The sequence below is a fragment of the Furipterus horrens genome, unplaced genomic scaffold, assembly GCF_987537825.1.
Source record: "Furipterus horrens unplaced genomic scaffold, mFurHor1.1.pri manual_scaffold_3, whole genome shotgun sequence".
Lineage (NCBI taxonomy): Eukaryota > Metazoa > Chordata > Mammalia > Chiroptera > Furipteridae > Furipterus > Furipterus horrens.
Window position 1 is genome coordinate 36,611,546 of NW_028327173.1, and position 22,309 is coordinate 36,633,854.

Here is a 22,309-nt window from a genome sequence, read left to right on the forward strand (position 1 = left end):
ACTGTTTGGTGCAAGAGGCCTGTCTTTCAGCCTGTCTTGGCTGTTGACATGTCTTCACTAAGCTTAATCATTTCTAGCTTTTTTTTTTAATATGTTTTATTGATTATGCTGGTACAGTTGTCCCAATTTCCCTTCCCTCTGCTCTTCTCCACCTGGTGGCTCCCCTCCCTCCAGTTGTCCCCCCTTTTAGTCCATGTCCATTGGTTGTGCATATAATTCTTCTCAACCTCTTCCTGTCTATTCCATTCCCTCCTACTATGCTTCTTAATTCCTGTACTATCTCCCTCCCTCTCCCCCTTCTCCCTCCCTGCTGACCTCCCCCCAGTATGTTCCCTATACCTATAGTTCTTTTTCCACTCTCGTTGCCTATTTAGTTTGCCTTTGTTTCGATTCCCTGGCTTCTGTTGTTGGTTCTTGTGATGCAGTTTTCATTTTAATGTTCATAGCTTTGATCCTCCGTCTTCTAAATCAGTCCCTTTAACATCTCATATAATAGTGATTTGGATCTAATGAATTCCTTCAGTTTTATTTTGTCCTGGAAGCACTTTCTCTGCCCTTCTATCCTGAATGACAGTTTCGCTGGATAGAGTATTCGTGGTTGTAGGTTTTTGATTTTCATTACTTTGAATATTTCTTGACAGTCCCTTCTTGCCTGCAGGGTCTCCCTTGAGAAGTCAGCTGATAGTCTAATTGGGACCCCTTTGTACATGATTCTTTTCTTCTCTCTTGCTGCTTTTAAGATTCTCTCTTTATCTTTAATTTTTGACAATTTGATTATAATGTGTCTTGGAGTGGTTTTCCCTGGGTCCAGTTTTTCTGGAACTCTCTGTGCTTCCTGGACCTGTAAGTCTCTTTCCTTCCCCAAGTTCAGGAAGTTCTGCTTCATTATTTTTTCACATAATTTTTCGATTTCTTGTTCTTCTTCGCTTTCTGGCAATCCTATAATCCGTATGTTCGGTCTCTTATAGCTGTCCCAGAAGTTTCTGATCCTCTCCTCACTTTCCTCACTTTTTGTTTCCTCTTTCCGCACTGGTTGACTGTTTGTTCCTTCCCTATGTTCTGGTTTGTTGATTTGATCTCTGGATTTTATTTCCTCACCACTTATCTCGTATGTGTTTTCGTTCTTTTCAGTATGAGTGGCTTTCTTTCCTTCCTTGTCCTGTTCCAAATCTTTTGTTAATTCTGTAAGCCACCTTATAACAATAGCTCTGAACTGAGCCCCTGAAAGATTTCTTATTTGTTCGTCTGTCAGGTTCTTCATCTGCTGCCTGGAGAGCTGCGTCACCGGGATTTAAATCTTTGTCTCCTTCATTTAGACAGATTCATGTTTTGCTTTGCTTCCTGTGCAGGCTGTGGGGGGAGGAGCCCCATTTTCTTGTCACTGCCCTGCGACTGGTGGCTATCTCGACCTTTTTCCCCACGTTGGGGCGCTTTGTGTGGGGGCGGGGGTCCAAGATGGATTCCTGCCCTTATTCTCTGCTGGGAGACCGGGATCCGCCCTCCCGCCCTCTGGGCCTCACCGTCTGAGGCAGTGGGGGGCTGCCTTTCCCCGCGTTGGAGTTGCGAGCTGCCGGGGCTCGACTGCAGCCGGGATTGCTCCCCTGGCGTTTCTCGCAGTCCCGCCGCTATTCCGGAGGCTACCGCGGACAGCTCAGCCCGGCCTTTCCGTCCCAATTCTGGTTTCACCCCTCCTACCCGTCCGACGAGCACCCCTGGTTTATAACTTCATACGTTGGGCTCCCATGTAGTTTTATTTTCTGGAATTTCTGGTTATCTTTTGTTTTGAGGTAGTTGTATTCCTTTCTAGTCGTAGAGGGAGACCGAGCGTGTCTGTCTAAGCCTCCATCCTGGCTGAAAGTCCATTTCTAGCTTTTGATTTAAAGTGAGAGATGTGTGACTCTTCCTTTCCCCTGAACACTTAGAGGCCACTGTAGGGTTACTGACTGGCCTAATTTCAATATTATTGTGTCTTAGGAAATAGGGAGGCCCCTGGAGAGGGAGAGAAATGGCCTGTCAGTGGGAGAGCCAGAACACACACAACATTTATCAGTTAAGTTCACGGTCTTATATGGACGCAGTTTATGGTGCGTCGAAACAATTAGAATAGTAACATTAAAGATCACTGATAACAGATCACCGCAACAAATATAATACTAATGAAAAATTTTGAAATATTGTAAAAATTACTAAAATGTGACATAGAAACACAAAATCAACAAATGGGGCTGGCGGACTTGCTCGACACAGGGTTGCCACAGACCTTCAGTTTGCCAATTAAAAAGTTGCAGTTATCTGTGAAGTGCAGTAAAGCAAAATTCAATGAAATGTGGTATGCCTATCCTTCATTCCTTTTTAAAGCTGAATAGTATTGTAAGGATTCTAATTTCTCCACATCCTTGCTAACAGTTGTTATTATCTGCCTTTTTTTTTGTTTGTTTGTTTCTGGTGGTTCCAAAGTGGTATCTCATTGTGGTTCTAATTTGCATTCTCCTAATGGCTGCTGATGTTCAGCATCTTTTTATGTTCTTACTGGCCATTTGTATTATCTTTGGAGAAATACCTATTCAGATCTTGTGGCCATTTTAAAATTGGGTTATTTGTCTTTTTATTATTCAGTTGTAATGGTTCTTTTAACAACCACTTTTTGAGGGCCTCGTGTGTGCCAGGACCTTGATAGGTGCTTCACATGTGCTTCTTTATTTAATCCACATAAAAGCCCCACGTGGTAGGTCTTATACCTTGTTTACAGATGAGGAGATTCATGATTAGAGTTAAAACAACTTATCTAAAGAGAGTTTTAAGTGGTAGCAATCAAGATTCCAACCTCATATGAGATGAAAGTTCCTGTTTTGTTGGCTACTCTGTGCTACTGATCTTTGACCTTGTTGAAGCAGTGCCCGTATTCTAGGCCTTAGAATGAAACATTTCAGGAAGCATAGAGGGAATTCATACACCAAATAATTAATCTTCAAAGTCCCTTCCAATATTTTATGTGCTATATTTATTTCAGGAGACTTGTATATCAACCAAGTTAAAAAAAAGGTCAGAATTTAGTTTTGGCTAAAAAGAACTTTGTAAATAATGAAATCATCAGGAACCTCCTTCTGTGATATGAATAATTTCTTTTCTAAGTTTGCTTAAATTATTGTATTCTTTTTCCCTAGAAAAGGGCACATATCAAATACATGGCAGTGTATGAGGGATTTTCAGAAAATACTGATAAAACATTTTATATATTAACTTTTTTCCTAATCTGGATGAAAAGTTGGTTAATCATTAGCTTGATGAGCTTTTCAAAACAAGCAAGATGAAGAGATATCTGTGACCTGTGGTAACTTGTTGTCTGGATTCTGCCCCACAAAAAATAAAGATATTTTGTATACCGAGAAGTGCTACTAGTATTGGTTATTATTTTATCATGTACAGTTAGGAAATGACGAGCTTGGAGAAGGGCACAATGACGATTAAAAGCTGAAGAGTTGAGTTAATAAAATGAAATTGCCTTGTGGAGGACTTGATTTTAGGTCGCTCATTCAGACTTGACAGAGAAGATAGTGACCATAGATAATCCTGCTCTAAATGGCACAGGAAAAAATTAGGATTTAGGTAAAGGAGAATTCAGTGTAATTTCTGTTCCATTCACTATTTACTGAATACATCTGTTGTGTACTTAGAACTGGGGATGTAAAGCTTTCTTTTTTAAAAAAAGATGTGATATCTGCTTTTGAGAAGCTGACATTTAGTAGTGTTTCACAGAAAGGGCGTCTCTTGGCCTGGGTCTTGAAGGGTAAAATGGAGCTTGCTAAGACAGAAGTATTCCAGACAAAGGGAGCAGTGTTGGCAAAGGCATGGAAGTGTGAAGTGGCCTCCTGGGCGCTGAGAACTGCACATATCTCAGCATGGCAGGAGCTTAGGTTCCATGCCTGGTTCGTGATATTAATATGATTCCTCTGGTAGGCTCACTTTCAGCTTCTTAGGCTTCCTATACCCACACTTTCATCCTCATTCTCAGCTGATTACTTTGTTGAAAAACCAGAAGCCAATAGACCCAAACTCCCTCATTTTCCATTCCGAGACCAATACTCATCTGATCCTTTTTCCCTTCAGTCTCATCCTCTTCCTATCACAGGCCACTAGATCTTGTCCCCTGCCACCTTCTCAAAACTTCTCTCCTTGTATCTCCTTTCCCTTGGTTCATTACCATCGTCAGGCAGACATGCTCAATATGTCTATCTTAAAAACGAACTTTTCTTTATACTACACTTCTCTCCAAAGACCACTCCATTTCATTGTTCCCTTATATAATTCACTATAATCTGACTTCGGCCTTCCACCACTCCCTTAAAATTGCTTTTGTCAAAGTCTCTCCTCCCTCCAGATTCTTTCTGCCCCCTCAGCTTGTGTGGCACCATGCTCCACTGGTTTCCTCTTGCATCACTGGCTGCCGCTTCCCCTTCCCTCCCAGACATCTCAATAATGGAGTTGCATGGGGTGTTGTCCTGGGCTCTCTTTTTCTGATTTTCTCTCTAGGTGAGCTTATCAATTCCCATGGATTTAAATACTTTCATTATGCTGAGGATTGTCTGTCTCCATTTTATCTCCAGTGTGGACCTCTCCTCTGAGTGCCAGGCTCCCATATCCACCTGCCTGCTTGTCTCAGAAACTTTCACGCTTCATGTGCCTGACATGGACCTTGATCTCCTCTACTCCCACTACATTCTTCTTTTTATCAATACATGGCACTACTATTCTTAAGTCATCCTTGCCCTTTCCCTGCCCACTTAAATCTCCCTCATTCTATCTGGATTCTGTGGATTCTGTCTCCAAAATTTATTTTGAATTCCCTTCCTTCTCTCCATCTCCCCTGGCAGACTGCCTCCACTGTATGCCAGACCACCATCACTTCTTATTTGGGTAACTCTAGCTGCCTCCTCTCTGCCCACCTCTGTTCTCATAGTCTCCTCCCCAGTTCATTCTGCATACTGTTGTAAGAATAATCACAAATCAGACTATTTCACATCCCCATTTTCAGTGGCTTCCCAGATTTCCTACTTTGGTGAGCATGATCTGATCCCTGCCTGGTTCTCCAATTTCATTTCATGTCACTGTCTTAGTTTGTCTGTTTATTTTCTTCTCTGCTGAAAAAATGTAAACTTAGTGAGGAGAAGGATTGGGTCTGACTTGTTTACTTTTCTACCCTTAGTACCTGGAACAATGTTTGGCATGTAGCAAGCATTCATTAAATATTTATGAAATGATAGAAAGAAGGAAAGGGAAGGAAAAAGAAATGGGTGGGGCAGGTGGGAGAGAGAAAAAAGAGATGGAAGGAGAAGGGGTCGAGAAAGAAAGGAGAGAGAGGGAAGAGAGAAAGGAAGGAAGGAAAGAAGGGAGGGTGGGAGAGGGAAGGAGGGGAGAAAAAGAAAGAAATGCTTACTGAGCATCTGCTTTACTCTTGACTCCTGTTTCCTCCGGTGTTGTTCCAGCCTCGGTCCCAGCCACCAGCAGCGTGCTTGCAGTATTTCAGAGGAATTACCTCACATCCTAAGGTGCCCTCTTCTTCCTCAGGCCCCTCAAGTTTCTGTCTGTATCTAACACTTGAGGCTCTGGAGCCCAAAACAGTCATGTGTACCACTTTTTACCATGGGCCAGGATCTCTGCTAGGTGCTTTACACCTGGATTCCTTTTAATTCTGGAAAGTCATTGGCATGCTCCACCTTTGTCCCTGCCTCCTTGCCAGAGGTGCACAGAGTATCTGGCCACAGAGTATCTAGCTCATACTCCTACAGCTGGTTTTTGGAGGAAACCCTTAGGATTCCAGCCCAAGCCTTTGTGGCTATAAAGACTGTTCCTTCTGCCACGTGAGGTATCTATAGTGGTTCCCTAAATATCAGACAATCAATAGGCAGATGGTTGTTGATCTGTCGGTGTAAGAAACGTCCAAACCTGTAGAGAATTTTTATAAAAGTTTATTTGATGTCCTGGCTGGTGTGGCTCAGTGGATTGAGTGCTGGCCTGCGAACTGAAGGGTTGCCGGTTTGATTCCTGGTCAGGGCACATGCCTGGGTTGCAGGCCTGGTCCCCAGTTGGGGGCATGTGAGAGGCAGCTGGTCGATATTTCTCTCACACATTAATGTCTCTCTCCCTCTCTTTATCCCTCCCTTCCCCTTTCTCTAAAAACTAACTAAATAAAATCTTTAAAAAGTTTGCTTGAGCCAACTCTGATGACATATGTCATCATCAGAGCAAGATCTCAAATGCTCCAGAGAATGTCAGTTTCGTTTAGGCCGTGAAGTTAAGGAGGGAATGTAAGGGAGATCACATGATGGTGGGAGAAAGGAAGGCAAGATTATGTGCTTTCTTGAGGGTGGTTATTAACCTAAGTACACAGAAACAGTGGACAGGGCTTGCTTGAGGCAAAGATGAACCTTTTAATATTAAAAAAAAGTGACATGCTTGGGGCATGATTACTCACCATGATCTGCCCTTTTAGGAATTTATGGTCAGATCACCCTGTGAGGTTACTTTTCATAGATCCCCTTTTTCCATCCACAAAAGTCATGTCTGTATCACATGTAGACCATGAGTCTCAAGTCCTGCCTCTGCTCGTTCCACACTTCCTTATAACCCTCTCCTGATCACCACCATCTCTTGCCTGGACCTGTGCAGTAGCCCCTTAACCAGTCTCCCTGCCTCCCCATTTGCCTCCTTACAGTCCGTTTTCCAGCTGGCAGCCAGGTTTATTTTTTAAAACATGCAAATTGGATTATGCTGCTTTCCAGTTTGTACTCATTATACTTAAAATAAAACCCAGACTCCTAATTGTGACCTATAAAGCCCCTTGTTATCTTGTCCGCATGTTTCTCTGCCCTTAGATCCTTCTGCTGTGCTCTGCTCTGCTCAGCTCCAGCCGTACTGGTCTTCTTATAGTTCCTTCAATTGCCAAGCTAGGTTCTACCTCAAGTTCTTTATGAAACCGGCTTCCCCACCTAAATCTTTACGTGGCTGGCTTATGGACCTAATTTAAGTATCACTTCAGAGAGGCCTATCTGACCAGACTATCTTAAAATAGAACATCCAACACAAGTAATTATACTTTCTCTATATCTCATTAGCCTGCCTTATTTTCTTCATAGTAACTCTGTTCTTTATTTTTTTGCTTGTTCATTGACTCTCTCCCACACTAGCATATAAGCTTCATGGGGGCAGATTCTTTGAATCACCATATTTTCAAGAACAGTGTCTAGCACCTGGTGAACACTCATATTTGTTGGAAAAAAAAAAAGGGAAATAAAACTTGTTTTATGGTTTTAATAACAATTTTATTTGGGTAAGAGTTACAACATCTCTGTTTTTAGGGTCTTTGAAAATGACTATTTTATAAATGTTGAAAACCCTAATACCTGTATGATTCCATGATTGAAATTGTCTTTTCCCCAGTTCTTTTAGAACTCATCAAATTGAGGCTGTTCCAACTAATTCTGCAGTTGAAGGATTTAAGGCAAATCTTGTCTTTAAAGAGATTGAGAAGAAGCTTGAAGAGGTAAGTAATATTTATATAAAATACTACAAAGAGAACCTTGAAACTAGATTTCACATGTTGCCATGAAGTGGTACAAGTTGAAAATTTATATATTATTATCAGGTATTGAGTGTATTTTAGATATCTGAGTATCTATTATGGTTTCCTTGTAACTCTGGTAAGAGTGCATTTCAGAGATGTGTAAGTCTCCAGATTTGAGTTATATAAAGAACTATGATAAATTGCTGTTAAAATCTTAACTTCAGAGAAAAGGCTAACACTTATCACTCTTTTTCTCCATCTTTTCTTTGTCAGGGAGATGATAATTATGGATAGAGTTTATATGTAAAGGGGTTGTAATTTATTTTGGTGTAATTTTATTCTGAATTAAAAAGATCTTACATAGAACTGTTCAAAAGAATATTTAAAGTGAGCCTTTAAAGCTACCTAATATCAAAACTCTTTTTAAAAAGATATCTTTTGTGCTTGATTTTTTTCAAAGTAGTTTTTAATTTGTTTTTCTTGTTATAAAAATGATTTTAATTTGCCCTGGCCTGTGTGGCTCCATGGGTTGCAGCATTGTCCCTTCTCCAAAGGGCTGAGGGTTCAATTCCCGGTCAGGGCGCTTACCTGGGTTGTGGGTTTGATCCTCAGTCTGGGCACATATGGTAGGCAACCAACCAATCGATGTTTGTCTCTGACATCAGTGTTTCTTTCTCTCCCTTCCTCTTTCTCTAAAAGCAGTGAAAAAAATGTCCTTGGGTGAGGATAAAAAAATTTTTTTAGAGATGCTAAATTTTAAAATAGTCACACTATACAGAAACATAAACAGAAAAAATTTAACTCTCCTGAAATGAGAGCATTTGAGATCTTGCTCTCTGTCATATGTCATCAATTTGACTCAAACTCTTAAAAAATTAAAAATAAAAAATCCCCTGAAACGTTAGAGTTCACTAAAATGTTAACAATGGTTGGCAGTTTTTCAGACATCTCTTTGTGTATATGAACATACAGTTTTATATAACTAGGATCGTACAATACATGTTGAGTTTTTAAAATAATACTATACATATAGATCTATTTTTATGTATAATAATTAGTTCTTGATAGATAATAATCATACTAAGGTAATCTAACAGTAACTTTTTCTCTTAAAAGAGAGTTATTTTCTTCAGACAAAATGAGGTATTTACTTCATTGTTTCAAAACAAAAGGCACCTTGGGATTTTATTATTGATTTCAATTTTGAGACTCACAAGGCAGGTACAGCCAGAGTCATACAATTCCAATTGCATATCTACTAAGCTGATCAGAGTGGACTGAAATAAAAGGATTCAGAGCATTTGAACTGTTTTTCACTCGTGTTAGAGCCTCAGTGTGGATGGCAAACATTTTGCATATCTCGTAACTCCCTTATTGTAGCACAGAGGACTTCTTAACATCTAAGATGATTGCACTGAGTATGTTTGGGGGGAGGAGGACAGCTAATGTGACCAATGTGTCTTGACAAGGGGCCCTGAATTTCTAGGATTTCATAATGATAACAAGATAGAGAGGTCTGACAGTTCCGGGCAGGCAGGCAACGGTCCTCTTGCTGCTGACCAGTCCCACCACTACCTTGTGGGACTAGACCTGTGTGAGACTACTACCTTTTATTTTATAACCTGCTTTTTCTTTTTGACAGTATATTCCATGCCCTTAGATATAAATCCTTACCATGAGTCTCAGTGACCACATAGTACATGTTTGAATGTATGTACCATGATCTATTTAACTAGTCTCCTATGTTGAACCTCGGGTTGTATTTAAATTTTGTAAGTGAAGCAGTGGTTTAATAAATTTCCTTCTGCACTCATCTTTAAATACTTAATGCCATGATTATCTTAGCATAAATAATTAAGGGAGAAATTGTGGGGTAGTTGGGTGTGTTTGTTTTCCATTTTGATACATATTGCCAAATTATCCACCCAAAAGAGGGTACTAATTTGCAATTTTAATAATAATTCATGTGAGTGACTTTTTTCTTTAGACCTTCTCCAGTGCTATGTTGGTTGGTTTAAAAAACATCTTTGCCAATCTAATAGGAAACAACTATCTCATTAAAATGTTTTTCTTTCATTAAAAGTGTCCAGTAAAATGAAATTGGACTCTTAAGGGCTCAGCCTGAACATGTTTCAAGCCGGCCATATTTGCCTACAGAGTAAGCCATAGTTAGTTGCTTCTGCCAAGGTGCCCCATTTTTTCAACTTTATTCTGTTAAAAAATATCAAATAAAAATAATTAGTTTAGAGAGTGTCTGGTATAGCTAGATGTAAATCATTGACTACTTCATTATTGGTATTAACAAAGCGGTGCTGTTTTTATTCCACAGTCTTCTTTTAGCTTTGCAAATGTATGCCTCTTGCTCCCATTTTAATTCTTCTTTCCTCACATAACCTCACTTGCATGGCCTTGTCCCCTTGTTGTTTTTTTTCCCCTCCTTCCCACGATTGTCAGTTTCCTAAATGTTTGCAGGTCTAGAAAGTGAAAGAAAGTCTTGGAATCTTTTGTTAATTCATGCATTTTCTGCCTTAGCAAAGGAAGCCTGGCAAGATATTTTATTTCCACTTCTGTTTTTGTTAGCAATATCCCATTGCCCTTCTTTGAATTCTTTTAATTTTTTTTGTTCTGATTATGTTTACAATAGGACCTACTCCTTGACCTTTTACCTACTCAGAAAGAAGTACTTTTCTTCAGGCAAGGAGGCACTTAGAACTTACTTGGTATTAATGATCTCCGGTTTCGCAATAAATGTGTATTTGCTTTTCCCTTTTAACTCTCTCCCTCCCTCTTCAATTAAAAATGTTTTATTGCCCAAAGGATGTGATTTTATAAGATGATCAGATGGTTCTCAAAATTAACAGCAAGTGCAAAATTAATCTATATCTGTCTTAAGGAGATGGGAGGAATTTCTCTCCAAGTATATAGATAGAATTTCTCTGTTTGCTGGTGTTTTCCTGCTCTGACTTGTTGGTGTCTGTCATAGTGCTTTTCCTGAGGCACTGTGCAGCCAGATGACATGGATGCACCTGGAAGTAGTATTCAGGAGCCGCTGGCCCCAAAGAAGTTCTGGTGCTCAGTGGTCCAACACACCAGCATTGTTAACCCACTCCTCTAGATTGTCTCCCCAGAACCTTGAGGGATAAAGCATTTCAAGGACTATGGAGAAGACTGAACTTTTTAAAAATTCATTTATGGTTACAAACTGGTTTGGAAGTATTAATGTAGTCTGCTTCACAGTATGGTATGGTCAAGTGGGAAGAACATTGAATTTGGAGTTAAACCAAGATAGGATTGAGTTCTAATAGTACTACTTACTAGTTATATGTAAGGGGCCCCTGAAGGAACATAGAATTTAGTGGGAAGAGAGACATGGAAAAATTTTCCCAGAAAAAAACAACTGCTTTAACAAGAAACCTGGGTACATGTGCAAAGGGCTATCAAAGAATGCAGTAGAGACAGAACAGCCTTCCCAGAGAGTTAGCGTGTAAGCTGAGACTTGAATTGATGAGACTGGGGTGGCAATGGAGAACAGGAGGAAGTAAGTGACCCCGTGACAGGGTGTAGAGACACGTATGTCCCTGGAATTCAGAATGATCAGTATTGTTAGAACGTAAAGCCTGAGGAAGGTTAAAAAGTATCTGAAGATAACATAAATATCTTTCAGATCATGAAGAATTTTGAATGATATGTAAAAGACAGACTTCATCTTATAGTCTGTGGGGAGCCATTTAAGAAATCCAGCCCTGGCTGGCGTGGCTCAGCGGCTTGAGTGCCAGCCTGCAATCCAAAAAGTCTTCGGTTCAGTTCCCAGTCAGGGCACATGCTTGGGTTGTGGGCCCAGTCCCTGGTTGGGGGCGAGCAAGAGACAGTCGATAGATGTATCTCGCACACATTGATGTTTCTCTCCCTCTCTTTTTCCCTCCCTTCCTCTCTCTCTTAAATGTAAGTAAATAAAATCATTGAGAGAGAGAGAGAGAGAGAGAGAGAGAGAGAGAGAGAGGGATGGGGGAAGAAAGAAAAGAAAAGAAGAGAAAAGAAAAAGAAAAAAGACAAGAAACCCAAGCCTAAAAGTGTTAGATAGATTATGCAAGTTAGATGGATTACTTTGGCAGCAGGATAGAGAATAGTCAGAAGGGCTCTTAACCGTTTTTTTGCTCAATGTTAATATTAATACCTATCCAGCTACTTACAGGGTTTTAGGAAGATTACAGAAAAAATGTATATAAAGGCACTTGAAATTTTATAGCCCTCCAAAGATTATTCTAGTTTTTAATAATTTTTCCTAAAGTTAATTTAAAATAATTTGAGTGAGATCTTTTAAGAGAAGCCAAAATAAGAGAATTTCTCTTGTACTTAAAAAAATCTGACAGTCATTTTGGTTTCTTACTATAACTAGGAAATATTGGTAGTTGATTTCAGAACACTCACATGTAAGAAATTCCTCCATGACTTTTGAGATAAATAGGCCTAGACTAAATATTTTTAGAATAGCTTCTGTGGAGTCCTAAGACCTATGGTTGATTCTAGGTAGGCTCAGATATGTAAGAAAAAGATTGACACACCCGTTAGGATGACTAAAATAAAGAAGACAGATCAAAGTGGTGAGGTGTAGAGAATTTAAACCTCTGCTGATTCCAGATTTAGTGTTCTTAATGAGCAAAGTTTAATTCTAGGAATTTAATCAAATAAATGAGGCTATGTAAAAATATTTAGATATGCAGATGTTATTCACAGCATTGTTATAAGAGTCAGAAGTTAGAACTAATCTAAATATTGAGCAACAAAGTATTAGTTAAATATAGTACACTTCTACAATTAAAGACTATATGCGGTCATTTAAAATTATGTAGAAGAGTATTTCATGACACAGTATGAGGATAAATATTTAACAGAAAAGTTGATTGTAAAACAGTATATACAGCATGATCCCATATACTAAAATATTTTCACTTGAGTGATGATATTATGAATTATTTTTATTTTCCTTTTTTTTTCTTACTGACATTTTCTAATTTTCCCACAGTAAAATGTGCTTTCTCTCTAAAGAAAAATAATTGTAATAAAATTATTGTTGTTTTGTTTTTTTTCTTTTCTTTAAAAGGTGTGTAAGGTTGTTATCCCTTCACCCTGCGAGCTGGCTTAGCTGTTGCTCTGTGCTTCCCTCTGTAGTCCCCTGTGTTTCCCTTTTTCCCAGTATATTGTCATAGTCATCATGGTGTATTATCACTTATCCCTCTCCCTGCTACTTCTGTATTCTTGGTGCCCAGACCAGTGTCTGCACCAATCGCTGTGACAGTCAGTAAACATTTCAGTAAGGGAAGATGAAGCAGAGTAGGAATGAAGGGGAGAGGGAGGAAAATGGAAACCAACCTACAGAGATATGTATCTAGGATTATTTTTCTAGCTTTATTCTTTGAGATTCAAAAGTAAGTTGTAGATGGTATATTACTTGTATAATTCTTTATACTAATCCAGAACCTGGGCTGACCAAAAAAAGACTTTGATATCAGAACCATGTATCTTTAATTGTGGGAAACCAAAAACATATGTGAAGGATTTTACCTATGAAAGGAAGAGGAAGTGGGGGTTCATACATGTAGAGACACCAGAGTGAATCTTTCAGAAATTGAGATAAACGATGGCTATTTAGGTAGAAAATGCTGTCGTGCCACCCCTCTCCCCCATCCTCCTTTTCCTTCCACCAGTTGTATCCAGAAAGGCATTTTTAACAAAAGACTTGGCAGATGAGGGAGTTGTTGCCTGGTTGCCTTTCAGACTTTTCTGGGTAAAAGATCCTAAGGGAGCTTGGGGACTGGCCCTGCTGGCCCAGCTGCTCACATCAAGTATATTTAAACATTTAATTTGATTGGGGAAGAGGCCAGAGAAAGGAGCTTAATATAACTCCCACTGTTATTCTTTTTCCAGGAAGGGGAACAGTTTGTGAAGAAAATCGGTGGTATTTTTGCCTTCAAGGTGAAGGATGGCCCTGGGGGTAAAGAAGCCACCTGGGTGGTGGATGTGAAGAATGGCAAAGGATCAGTGCTTCCTAACTCAGGTCAGTGCAGTAAGGACTCCATTTATAGGAATACGGACGAGTTCACAGAGGAAAATGGGAGTCTGCTTTGGTGTTCCCAAAAAGGGCTGGCTCTAGGACCCTGTTAAAACTAGTGAATCCCTGGGAATAGGAATAGGTCACAGCTGCCTCCTCCCAAAGATTGGGAGACTCTATCCCACAGTCTCCAGTCTTAGGCTTTGGAATTAGACAAACTTGGGTGAGGGTCCTGGTCTTGCCACTCACAGATTTTAACCTTGAATAAATTATTTAACTTCCATTATCATTCCTTATTTTTCTTTATTTTACTTATCACCATCTGATGTACCATATCATTTTTTAGTTATTGGTTTGCTAATTGCTCATCCCTTCCCCCACTTGAACTGTAAGCTGCATGAAGGGAGAGCTTTTTCCTTGCTAGGTTCCCTGCTGTAGTCCCAGTGCCTAGAATAGTACCTGACAAGTGGTAGATGTTCAGTAAAGTAAATAATTTAAAAATGAACAGCAGGATGAATGACTGACGCTTAGTAAGCATTCAGTAAGCCATAGCTATTTTTTATGTTTCTCTCGTTGAAGAGAGCCTGTCCCAACTAAGAAATATGGTGGATGAGCACCAGCTTTTTGGAGGGTTTAAAATACCATGCTTTGGACTTTGAAAGTGATTTGATGTATAATAAAGCCATTAAAGCTTTTTTAAAATAAGAGAAGTGAGTCAGAGCTGTGTTGTAGAGGATGAAGCTAGTGCAGTAGACCTGGTGAATTGGGAAGGGAAATCAGACGCAGCGAAAGCAGTTAGGGGAATGGACGTTTCCACCATCTAAATGAGCAGCAATGATGGCCTGATTGTTGGCAGTGAGAAAAAAGGGTCATTGCCGAGGATATTTGGGGTGAAGTTGATGGGACCTGGAAGCTGTGTAGGAGAAGGAGGTTTATCGAAGATGGTACGAGTTCATTTTTGATACATTTTTGAGGGTGTTCCTGGAGGACAGGTTGACGTCAGTAGCACAGGTGGAAGGAAGCGGAAGGTTAGCCTTAGCAAGGAGGGACGGAGACTGCTTTTTCTGACAGGGTAGATAAATATTCTGGGGCATTTTGAAGTAGAGAGGAGGTTGGCAGAGCATCTGGAATAGAGTTGAGAGCTTGAAGATAGGAAAAATGTTAATAGCAGTGTTATAAGCGCTGTTAAATAAGGAACCAACTAGAGATTAACAAAGGAAAAGCTGAGCAGTAGTAAGGCCCTCCATCTGGTGCAGACAGGACGGCATGGTTGTGAAAAGCTCCTGAATTACATATAGTCTTTTTTTTTCTTTCTCAAAACGGACAGAAAAATAACTATGACTTCTATGAGCTGCTCCATCTAGATTGTAGCTTTTAGAAATAAAAAGAACTTTTGGGAAACAGTGCCAATGTTTTTTAATTACTGAAGGGTTATAGATATTTCAGGATTCTATTCTGATATGCCCAGGCAGATGTTAAGATGATTTAGATTTATTTTTCTGTTTTGTTATCTGTGATTGTCACAAAAGATAATATGCTTATGGAAAGCTGTTGCTCCCTGCATATGGACTCATGCGCTGAGCTCTCCCCTCATTAGGTGCCCCATCCTAGACCTGAATGGATCTTACCCTGGGGCAAGGGAATTTCTGCTGAAACTGACACGTGTTGGCAGCCAGGAGTGGCACTGAGATAGGGCTTACCCAATAAAAGCCATCACTGGAAATTGCCAGCTCCTTTTACATCAGCCAACAAATGACCATTTGTTAGTGATCAACTACGTTAAAGCATTAATAACCTGTCCTAGTTTGAACTGGCATCTTAGAGAATTGCTGGCTCTTTTGGCATGTACATAGTGTTGAGAGATTTACTTACTTTTAATGAAGTAAGATTTACTTAATGTATTTCATTTGCTTATATTCTAAGAGTTTGGTAATGATTATACTTGAGATTTTGTGCATTTCCCATCATCTTTTTTTCCTGCCTAGGTGCCTTCTTGATGAATTCTGCCCCTCTCATCTCTGAGACAACTTACATAGTGTATCTCTAGGAAGCCAACTTTGATTAATCTGATATGACACGTTATTCTTTTATTCCTTTATTCTGCCCTCTCAGCACTTACTTGAGTTTTCAACTCTGCCCTTTTATGGGGAACATGGTATAGCAAGCCTCAGAGTCTGCCATCCCCAAAGTACAGTAGAAAGAGCATACGTAGCCTTTGGAGACACCCAAACCTGGGTTCAGATGTTGGCTCTGTCATTTGCTAGGTGTATATCTTCCCTGAGTCCAGTTGTCTCTTCCAGAAAATGTAAGAACAATTTCTATTCATGGATCTGTAGTGGGGATTAAATGAGATAAAGTACATAAAGCACTTTAGCATAGTAAATGCTCAATAAGTCATTACTTCCTTCCCAACCCATATATTAAACATTAATTTTGCTTGAACACATTAGACTTGTCTAAGACTCCTCAAGAAGATGTGGGGAACTGAGAACACATCTGGGATTCATCAGATGCTGATGAATTGTGAAGGCCCAATGAAACCTGAGCTGTTGAATGGGCCTGTATCCTTATACAAGGAAGCCATTGAGCCAAAGGGTTGGGAGTGTGGGCTTTAGCTGCAGGAATCTGCTTTCAGACCCAGCTCAACTGATTATTAGTGGTGTGATCTTGAGCAAGTTATTTTACCTCTCTAATCTTCATAGAGTTATTGTAATGCTCAAATGGGTTATGCATGTGAACTGGTTGGCATAGTGAGAGCTCAATAAATGCTGATATTACATCAGCAACAATAGCAGAACCTGCAACAGACTTCACTTCTTAAAGCCACCTTTCAATGACTAAGAGTCCTTTCTTATAATATTGGGATCAAGTGCAACGATAAACCAAGACTGACTATCTCAATTTGCTAGCCTTTTTTTCTTCCTGCTCTTTGATGTTACATATCAACAAGTGAACTGGATTTTCTAGATTTGTAAATTGGTTTATTTTCAAGGCTTCACAAATTTTTTTAGTAATAAGAGATAACAAGATTTTCTTAGAGACAAAGATGGAATGGCCATTGGATCTCATTCTCTTTAGGGGCTATCTCTGACTTGTAAGATATATAATAAATTTCTTCAAATTTTAAATCTTGTTTTGGTTATTTAATAATATGTGCATGGTATAATTTAACATTTTACCCCTATCTTTATGTGTTCGGGCTGCTATAACAGATGTACCACAGACTGGGTGGCTTATAAACAACAGAAATTGATTTCTCACAGTTCCAGATGCTGGAAGTGCAAGATCAAGATCAGTCATGTTTGATGTGGGCCCTCTTCCTGGTTCATAGCTAGCACCCTCTTGCTGTGGGCTCACGTGGTGAAAGGGGCTGGTGGTCTCTTGGGAGTCTCTTCAAAAAGTACTGAGCCCTCCCAAAGGCCCTACCTACTAATAACATCAGGCATTAGGATCCATAAATATGAATTTTGGAGGGGGAGACAAACGTTTAGAACATAGCAATCCCTATCTCTTTTATTAAGACATAGATTATTAGATTAGTTATTGGGCCATAATTTGATAACCTTTGGAATTCTAAATAATTTACTCAGCAAGACTTTATTGATTGCCCTTTGTATCAAGCTCTCTTCAAGGGCCTGAGGATACAGCAGTGAACAAACTTACAAGGGCCCTGTTCCCGCGCAGTTTTCATTCTAGGGGCGGATGCAGACAGAAAACAACACATCTACAGGAACATAAGGTGGTTTGAGAGGAGTACAGTGAAGAAAATAAAACAGAATAGTGAGATAGAAAGTAACTTGGTTTCTGGAAGAGGCCAACTTCAATGTGAGGAGGAGCCAGCTTTTAGAGTACTGTTGCCTAAAACACTGCCAGTAAGTTTGATTTCTTGGAGAATTTTTCCTTTTGCAGTTGAAACCTCTCATTTGTCCAAGGTAGACATGGCTGATGTAGCAATGAGATGTTAGAGTCTTTGTTATACAGACTTCTTCATTATATTTCAATGATATTAAAATTAATATTTAAAAAACTTTGTATTATATAGGCAATATATACTAAGTGTAAAAAAAAATAGAAAAGATAGAGAAAATGAAAAAAAAAATCTCTCTTGTAATTCTACCATCTACTTCAGGGGCTGAAAAATGTGGCCTATGGGCCAAATCCAACCCAACACTTGGTTTTTTGTTTTGTTTTTTATAAAATTTCTTTGAAGGCTAGCCCATAATAAAGGGCATAAATCTGAAGTATACAACTTGATAAATGTTAACAAATGAATGTATCTCCCAGATCAAGATGCAAAATGTTGCCAGCACTCCAGAAATCTCCTTCACACCTCACACCTCTGCCCATCACTGCCCACTCCCAAAGGAGCCACTATTCCGAATTATACTACCATAGATTGATTTTTGTTTGCTTGTTTTGGAAATTCATATAACGGAACCATGCAATATTTACTCTTTTAGGTCTTTCTTCTTTTGCTCAGCATTGTAAGATTCATTAATATTGTTGCATGTAGTGGTAGTTCATTTTTACTATGTGAATGCAACAGAATTCGTTTATTCATTCCATGGTTGATGTATCTTTGCAGTGTTTCCATTTTGGGGCCTTATAAATAAAGCTGTTATGAACATTCTCATGTGTCTTTTAGTGGACATATATACTCATTTTATCTGGCATATAACCAGGAGTGAAATACTAAATTGTAAGATATGATATAGCTGAACAATTTTTTTTTTTATGTGACTATACTATTTTGCGTTCCTTTCCACATTATATGAGGGCTTCCTTTGCTCTACATTTTTGATGGTACATGGTACTGTCAGTTTTTTTTTTTTTTAGTTAGGTTAATTGAGGTATAATATACATGAATTTAGACAAACGCATACAGTTTTGTAGCCACCACCAATAAACAAGATATAGAATATTTCCATCCCCCCAGAAAGCATCTTCATGTCCGTCTATAGCCAATCCTTTTCTGGCATGCTCAGGCCCTGGCAACCACCAAGCTAACGTCTGTCCCTGTAGCTTTACTTTTCCCAGAATGTCTTATAAATGGAATCAGACGGTATGCAGCTTCTGGAGCCTGCTTTCTTCACTGAGATTTATCCCCGCGCCTTCAGTAGTTTGTTCCTTTTTGTGGCTGAGTAGTTGATCCATTTACCAGTAAGTGCACGTTTGGTTTTTCTCCAGCTTTGGGCAATTTGAATAAAGCCACTAACAACATTCACATATAGGTTTTTGTGTGGACATGCTTTCATTTTTCTTGGGACTGCTAGTCCATTTGGCGTGTATATGGTTAGCTTTATAAGAAACTTCCAGACTGTTTTCTAAAGTGGCTGTACTGTTTTCCAGTCCCTCCAGCACTGGTCCGTCAGGTGCTCCTCATCCTCGTCTTTTTTTAAGCCTTCATTCTAGTTGATACATAGTAGTGTCTCATCCCTGCTTCTCACTTGCAGTTTCCTGAGGGCTGACAACGTTGAACACTTGTTTCATGTGCTTTTCTTGCCCTTCGGAGATCCTCTTTTGTACACTGCCTGTTGGTTATTTGCTCATCGTTTATTGGGTTATCTAATCTTTTCTAATTGAATAGTAGGAGTTTTTTTTAAAATATATGTCTGGATACAAGTTCTTTGTTAGATATATGAATTATAAATATTTTCTCCCTCTGGGTACGCTCTGTTTTGAAAATATGTGGGGCAAAAGTAGGTTTACAATTGTGAGTAGGCAAAACACAGTTTATTATTACTGTTATTCATTAATTGTTTTATTATTTTCCATATGAACAACTGTAAACCTATTGTACTTTTGCCCACCCTGTAGCCACACTCATTTGTTCTCTCTGTGGCTGCTTTTGAGATATGGACACAGAGCTGAGCAGTTAAAACAGAGATCTGATGGCCCACAAAGCCTGTAAACTATTAGTGTCTGATTCTTTACAGAAGTTTGTTAAACCTTGCTCTAGATAACTGTGTTCATTATCTATTACTGCAGAACAAATTACTACATGAACTCAGTGGCTTAAAACAATGCACACATTGAGTACCTCCCAGTTTCTATGGTTAAGTGGGCAGAAGACAGCTTAGCTGGGTCCTCTGCACAGGGTCTCACAGGCTGCAGTGCAGGTGCTGGCCAGGCCTGGGCTGTCATCTGGAGACTTGAGAGGGGAAGGGTTCGTGTCCAAGCTTATGCAGGTTGTGGCGGAATTCATTTCCTTGCAGCCGTGAGAATGACAGCTTTAGTTTTTTACTGGCTGCAGGCCAGAGTCTGCCCTCTGCTCCTAAAGGTGGGTAACCTGCTGCGTGGCTCTCTCCACACCCACTTCACAGCATGGAAGCTAGCTTATGCAAGGCCAGAAGGGGAGAGTAAGAGTGAGTCTGCTAGCAAGACAGAGTCTGACGTAACATTACAGAACCACAGGGATGACATCCCATCACTTTTGCTACATTTGTTGCCTAGAAGCAAGTCACAGATTCTGCCCACACTCAAGGGGAGGGGATTGTACAAAGGCATGAACACCAGGAGGCAGGGATCGTGGGGGTCACCTTTCGTCTGTACACCACAATAACTTATTAATATATTAGTGTCTAAGTTTACAGATGTTTTTCATATAAACATATATAATTGAATATCTTTATGCAAAAATGGGATCATGCTTACAGTTTGTTTTTTAACTGGCTTGTATAGCAGTATCATGAACAGTATAACATTAAAATTTTTTCAGGCCAATAAATGTAGATCCATATCATGTAATGGTTGTATTGTATCCCATTAAATGACTATAGCATTATTTATCTATATGTATGTGTATATATACACACACACACTTTTATTTAAACAAAAGTAGAGCAGAGAAAGGGACAGCAGGAGTATAGGGCAGATTATAATATGAAATACTGAATTTAACTTGAGATGTTTAAAGTATTTATTAAAATAAAAGCTCTTAGATGTTTACCAGTTCATAGGAAACTAGGAAAAATCTAAGAGCTGAAACCCTCAATGATATATTAACAGAAAACTGTTTTTTGCTTTTAGTATTCTTAAGAATGTCAGTAGACTATCCATTAAAAGTCCTCAGAATTAAAAACAGCAACAACTTAGCCCTGCCCTGGCCAGTGTGGCTCAGTTGGTTGGAAGTTCATCCAGTGACCGAAAGGTTACGGGTTTGACTACCAGTCAGGGCCCATAGGTTGTGGGTTCATTCCCAGTCCGGGCACAGGTACATGTGACCCACGGTCCAGACATCTAGGATTCCTGGTCCCAGCGCAGATCCCAGGTCTGGGTGTATATGGAGGCAGCTGATCGATGCTTCTCTCTTGATGCTTCTCTCACACCGATGTTTCTCTCTCTCCCTTCCTCTCTGTCTCTCTCCCCACCAAAAAGCAAATGAAAATGTCCTTGGGTGAGGATTTAAAAAACAAACAAACAAAAAACAACTTAGCCGTGACTGGTGTGGCTCAGGGGGTTGGGTGTTGTCCTGCAAACTGAAAGGTCACTGGTCCAATTCCCGGTCAGGGTCGGGGAACATGCCTGGGTTGTGGGCCAGGTCCCTGGCTGGGGCCGTGTGAGAGACAGCGGATAGATGTTTCATTCTCACGTCAACGTTTCTCTCCCTCTAAAAAAATTTAATAAAATAAATTAAAAAAATAAAAGACTGTACAAAATCTCTTAAAATTAAGAATATTAATAGTCATTCTTTTTTTTATAAAATATTGTTTTACTTGTAAAATAAATAGGTGGCTTTAAATGATTATCTTTAAAATTTTTATTTATTTGCTTTTAGAATAGGTAATACATTTTCATGATTAACAAATTAAAAGATACTACGAAAAGTCTCCCTCCCTACCCCTCTAAAAATAGACAAATAAAATCTTTTAAAAATACTTAGCACATCTAGATGCTTTTAGAATATCTGTTGAACAAATGATTGTTTACACTACCATCATTTATTTAATCAGTTCTCTCTTGTTAAATGTTAAGGTTGCATGTAATTTATGCCATTTTTTACTGGGCCGCCATAGAGTGCCCGTCCCTACACACTCCTGCTCCGGTACTGGATGTGATTCTGTTGCAGTCGGTGGCTTTTGACTAAAATGTATACATAAAACTGAACACTCCCTCTTTCTCTTTCCTTTTCCTGTGTCTCTGGTTTAGATAAGAAGGCTGACTGCACAATCACAATGGCTGACTCGGACTTAATGGCTTTAATGACTGGTAAAATGAATCCTCAATCGGTAAGTATATAAAGGTGCCTATATCCTTCCAGTAGGTGGGGTCTTTTAGCCTATTCCACGTTATCTCCTGCCTCAGTCTCACCTCATAAAGTGCCAAGTGGTCAAACCCACAAAACTCGGTGTTCGCCTAACAAATGACAAACACTTGTGGAGCAAAGCATGTGCTAGATACTGTCCTGTGTGCAGGAAACACCCAGATGAAGAAGACATAATCCCCATGCTCAGGGCTTCACCAGTTTGGTACAAGACAGATCTGCAAGAGTAAGTGCAGCCAGATATCTGAGGTGCCACGTCTAGCTTGTGGTCTGGAAGGGCGGAGGAAGGTGTGGCCATGACTTCCTGGGCCATCAGAGGAAGGCTCGTAGAGGAAGTGACATGAGCTGAGTTCTAGGGGCTCAGAAGTGAGCGGTGCACACATGGAGAGTAGGAACAATGCAGGTGGAAGCAGGGAGAGCGTGAACCAGGTGTGAC

At 39.6% G+C, this 22,309-nt stretch overlaps 1 protein-coding gene across 3 annotated transcripts in view; it reads left to right on the forward strand.

The window, feature by feature from the left end:
- Positions 1-22,309, forward strand: part of SCP2 (sterol carrier protein 2) — a 92,936-nt gene that overhangs the window by 65,436 nt on the left and 5,191 nt on the right. For 2 of the 3 annotated variants that reach the window (XM_090269480.1, XM_090269481.1), the window contains exons 13-15: positions 7,438-7,540; positions 13,487-13,616; positions 21,759-21,838. In XM_090269480.1, coding sequence (XP_090125606.1) covers positions 7,438-7,540; positions 13,487-13,616; positions 21,759-21,838 — 313 coding nt within the window. The remainder of the gene's footprint in view (positions 1-7,437; positions 7,541-13,486; positions 13,617-21,758; positions 21,839-22,309) is intronic. The other variant, XM_090269483.1, reaches the window with a different exon arrangement.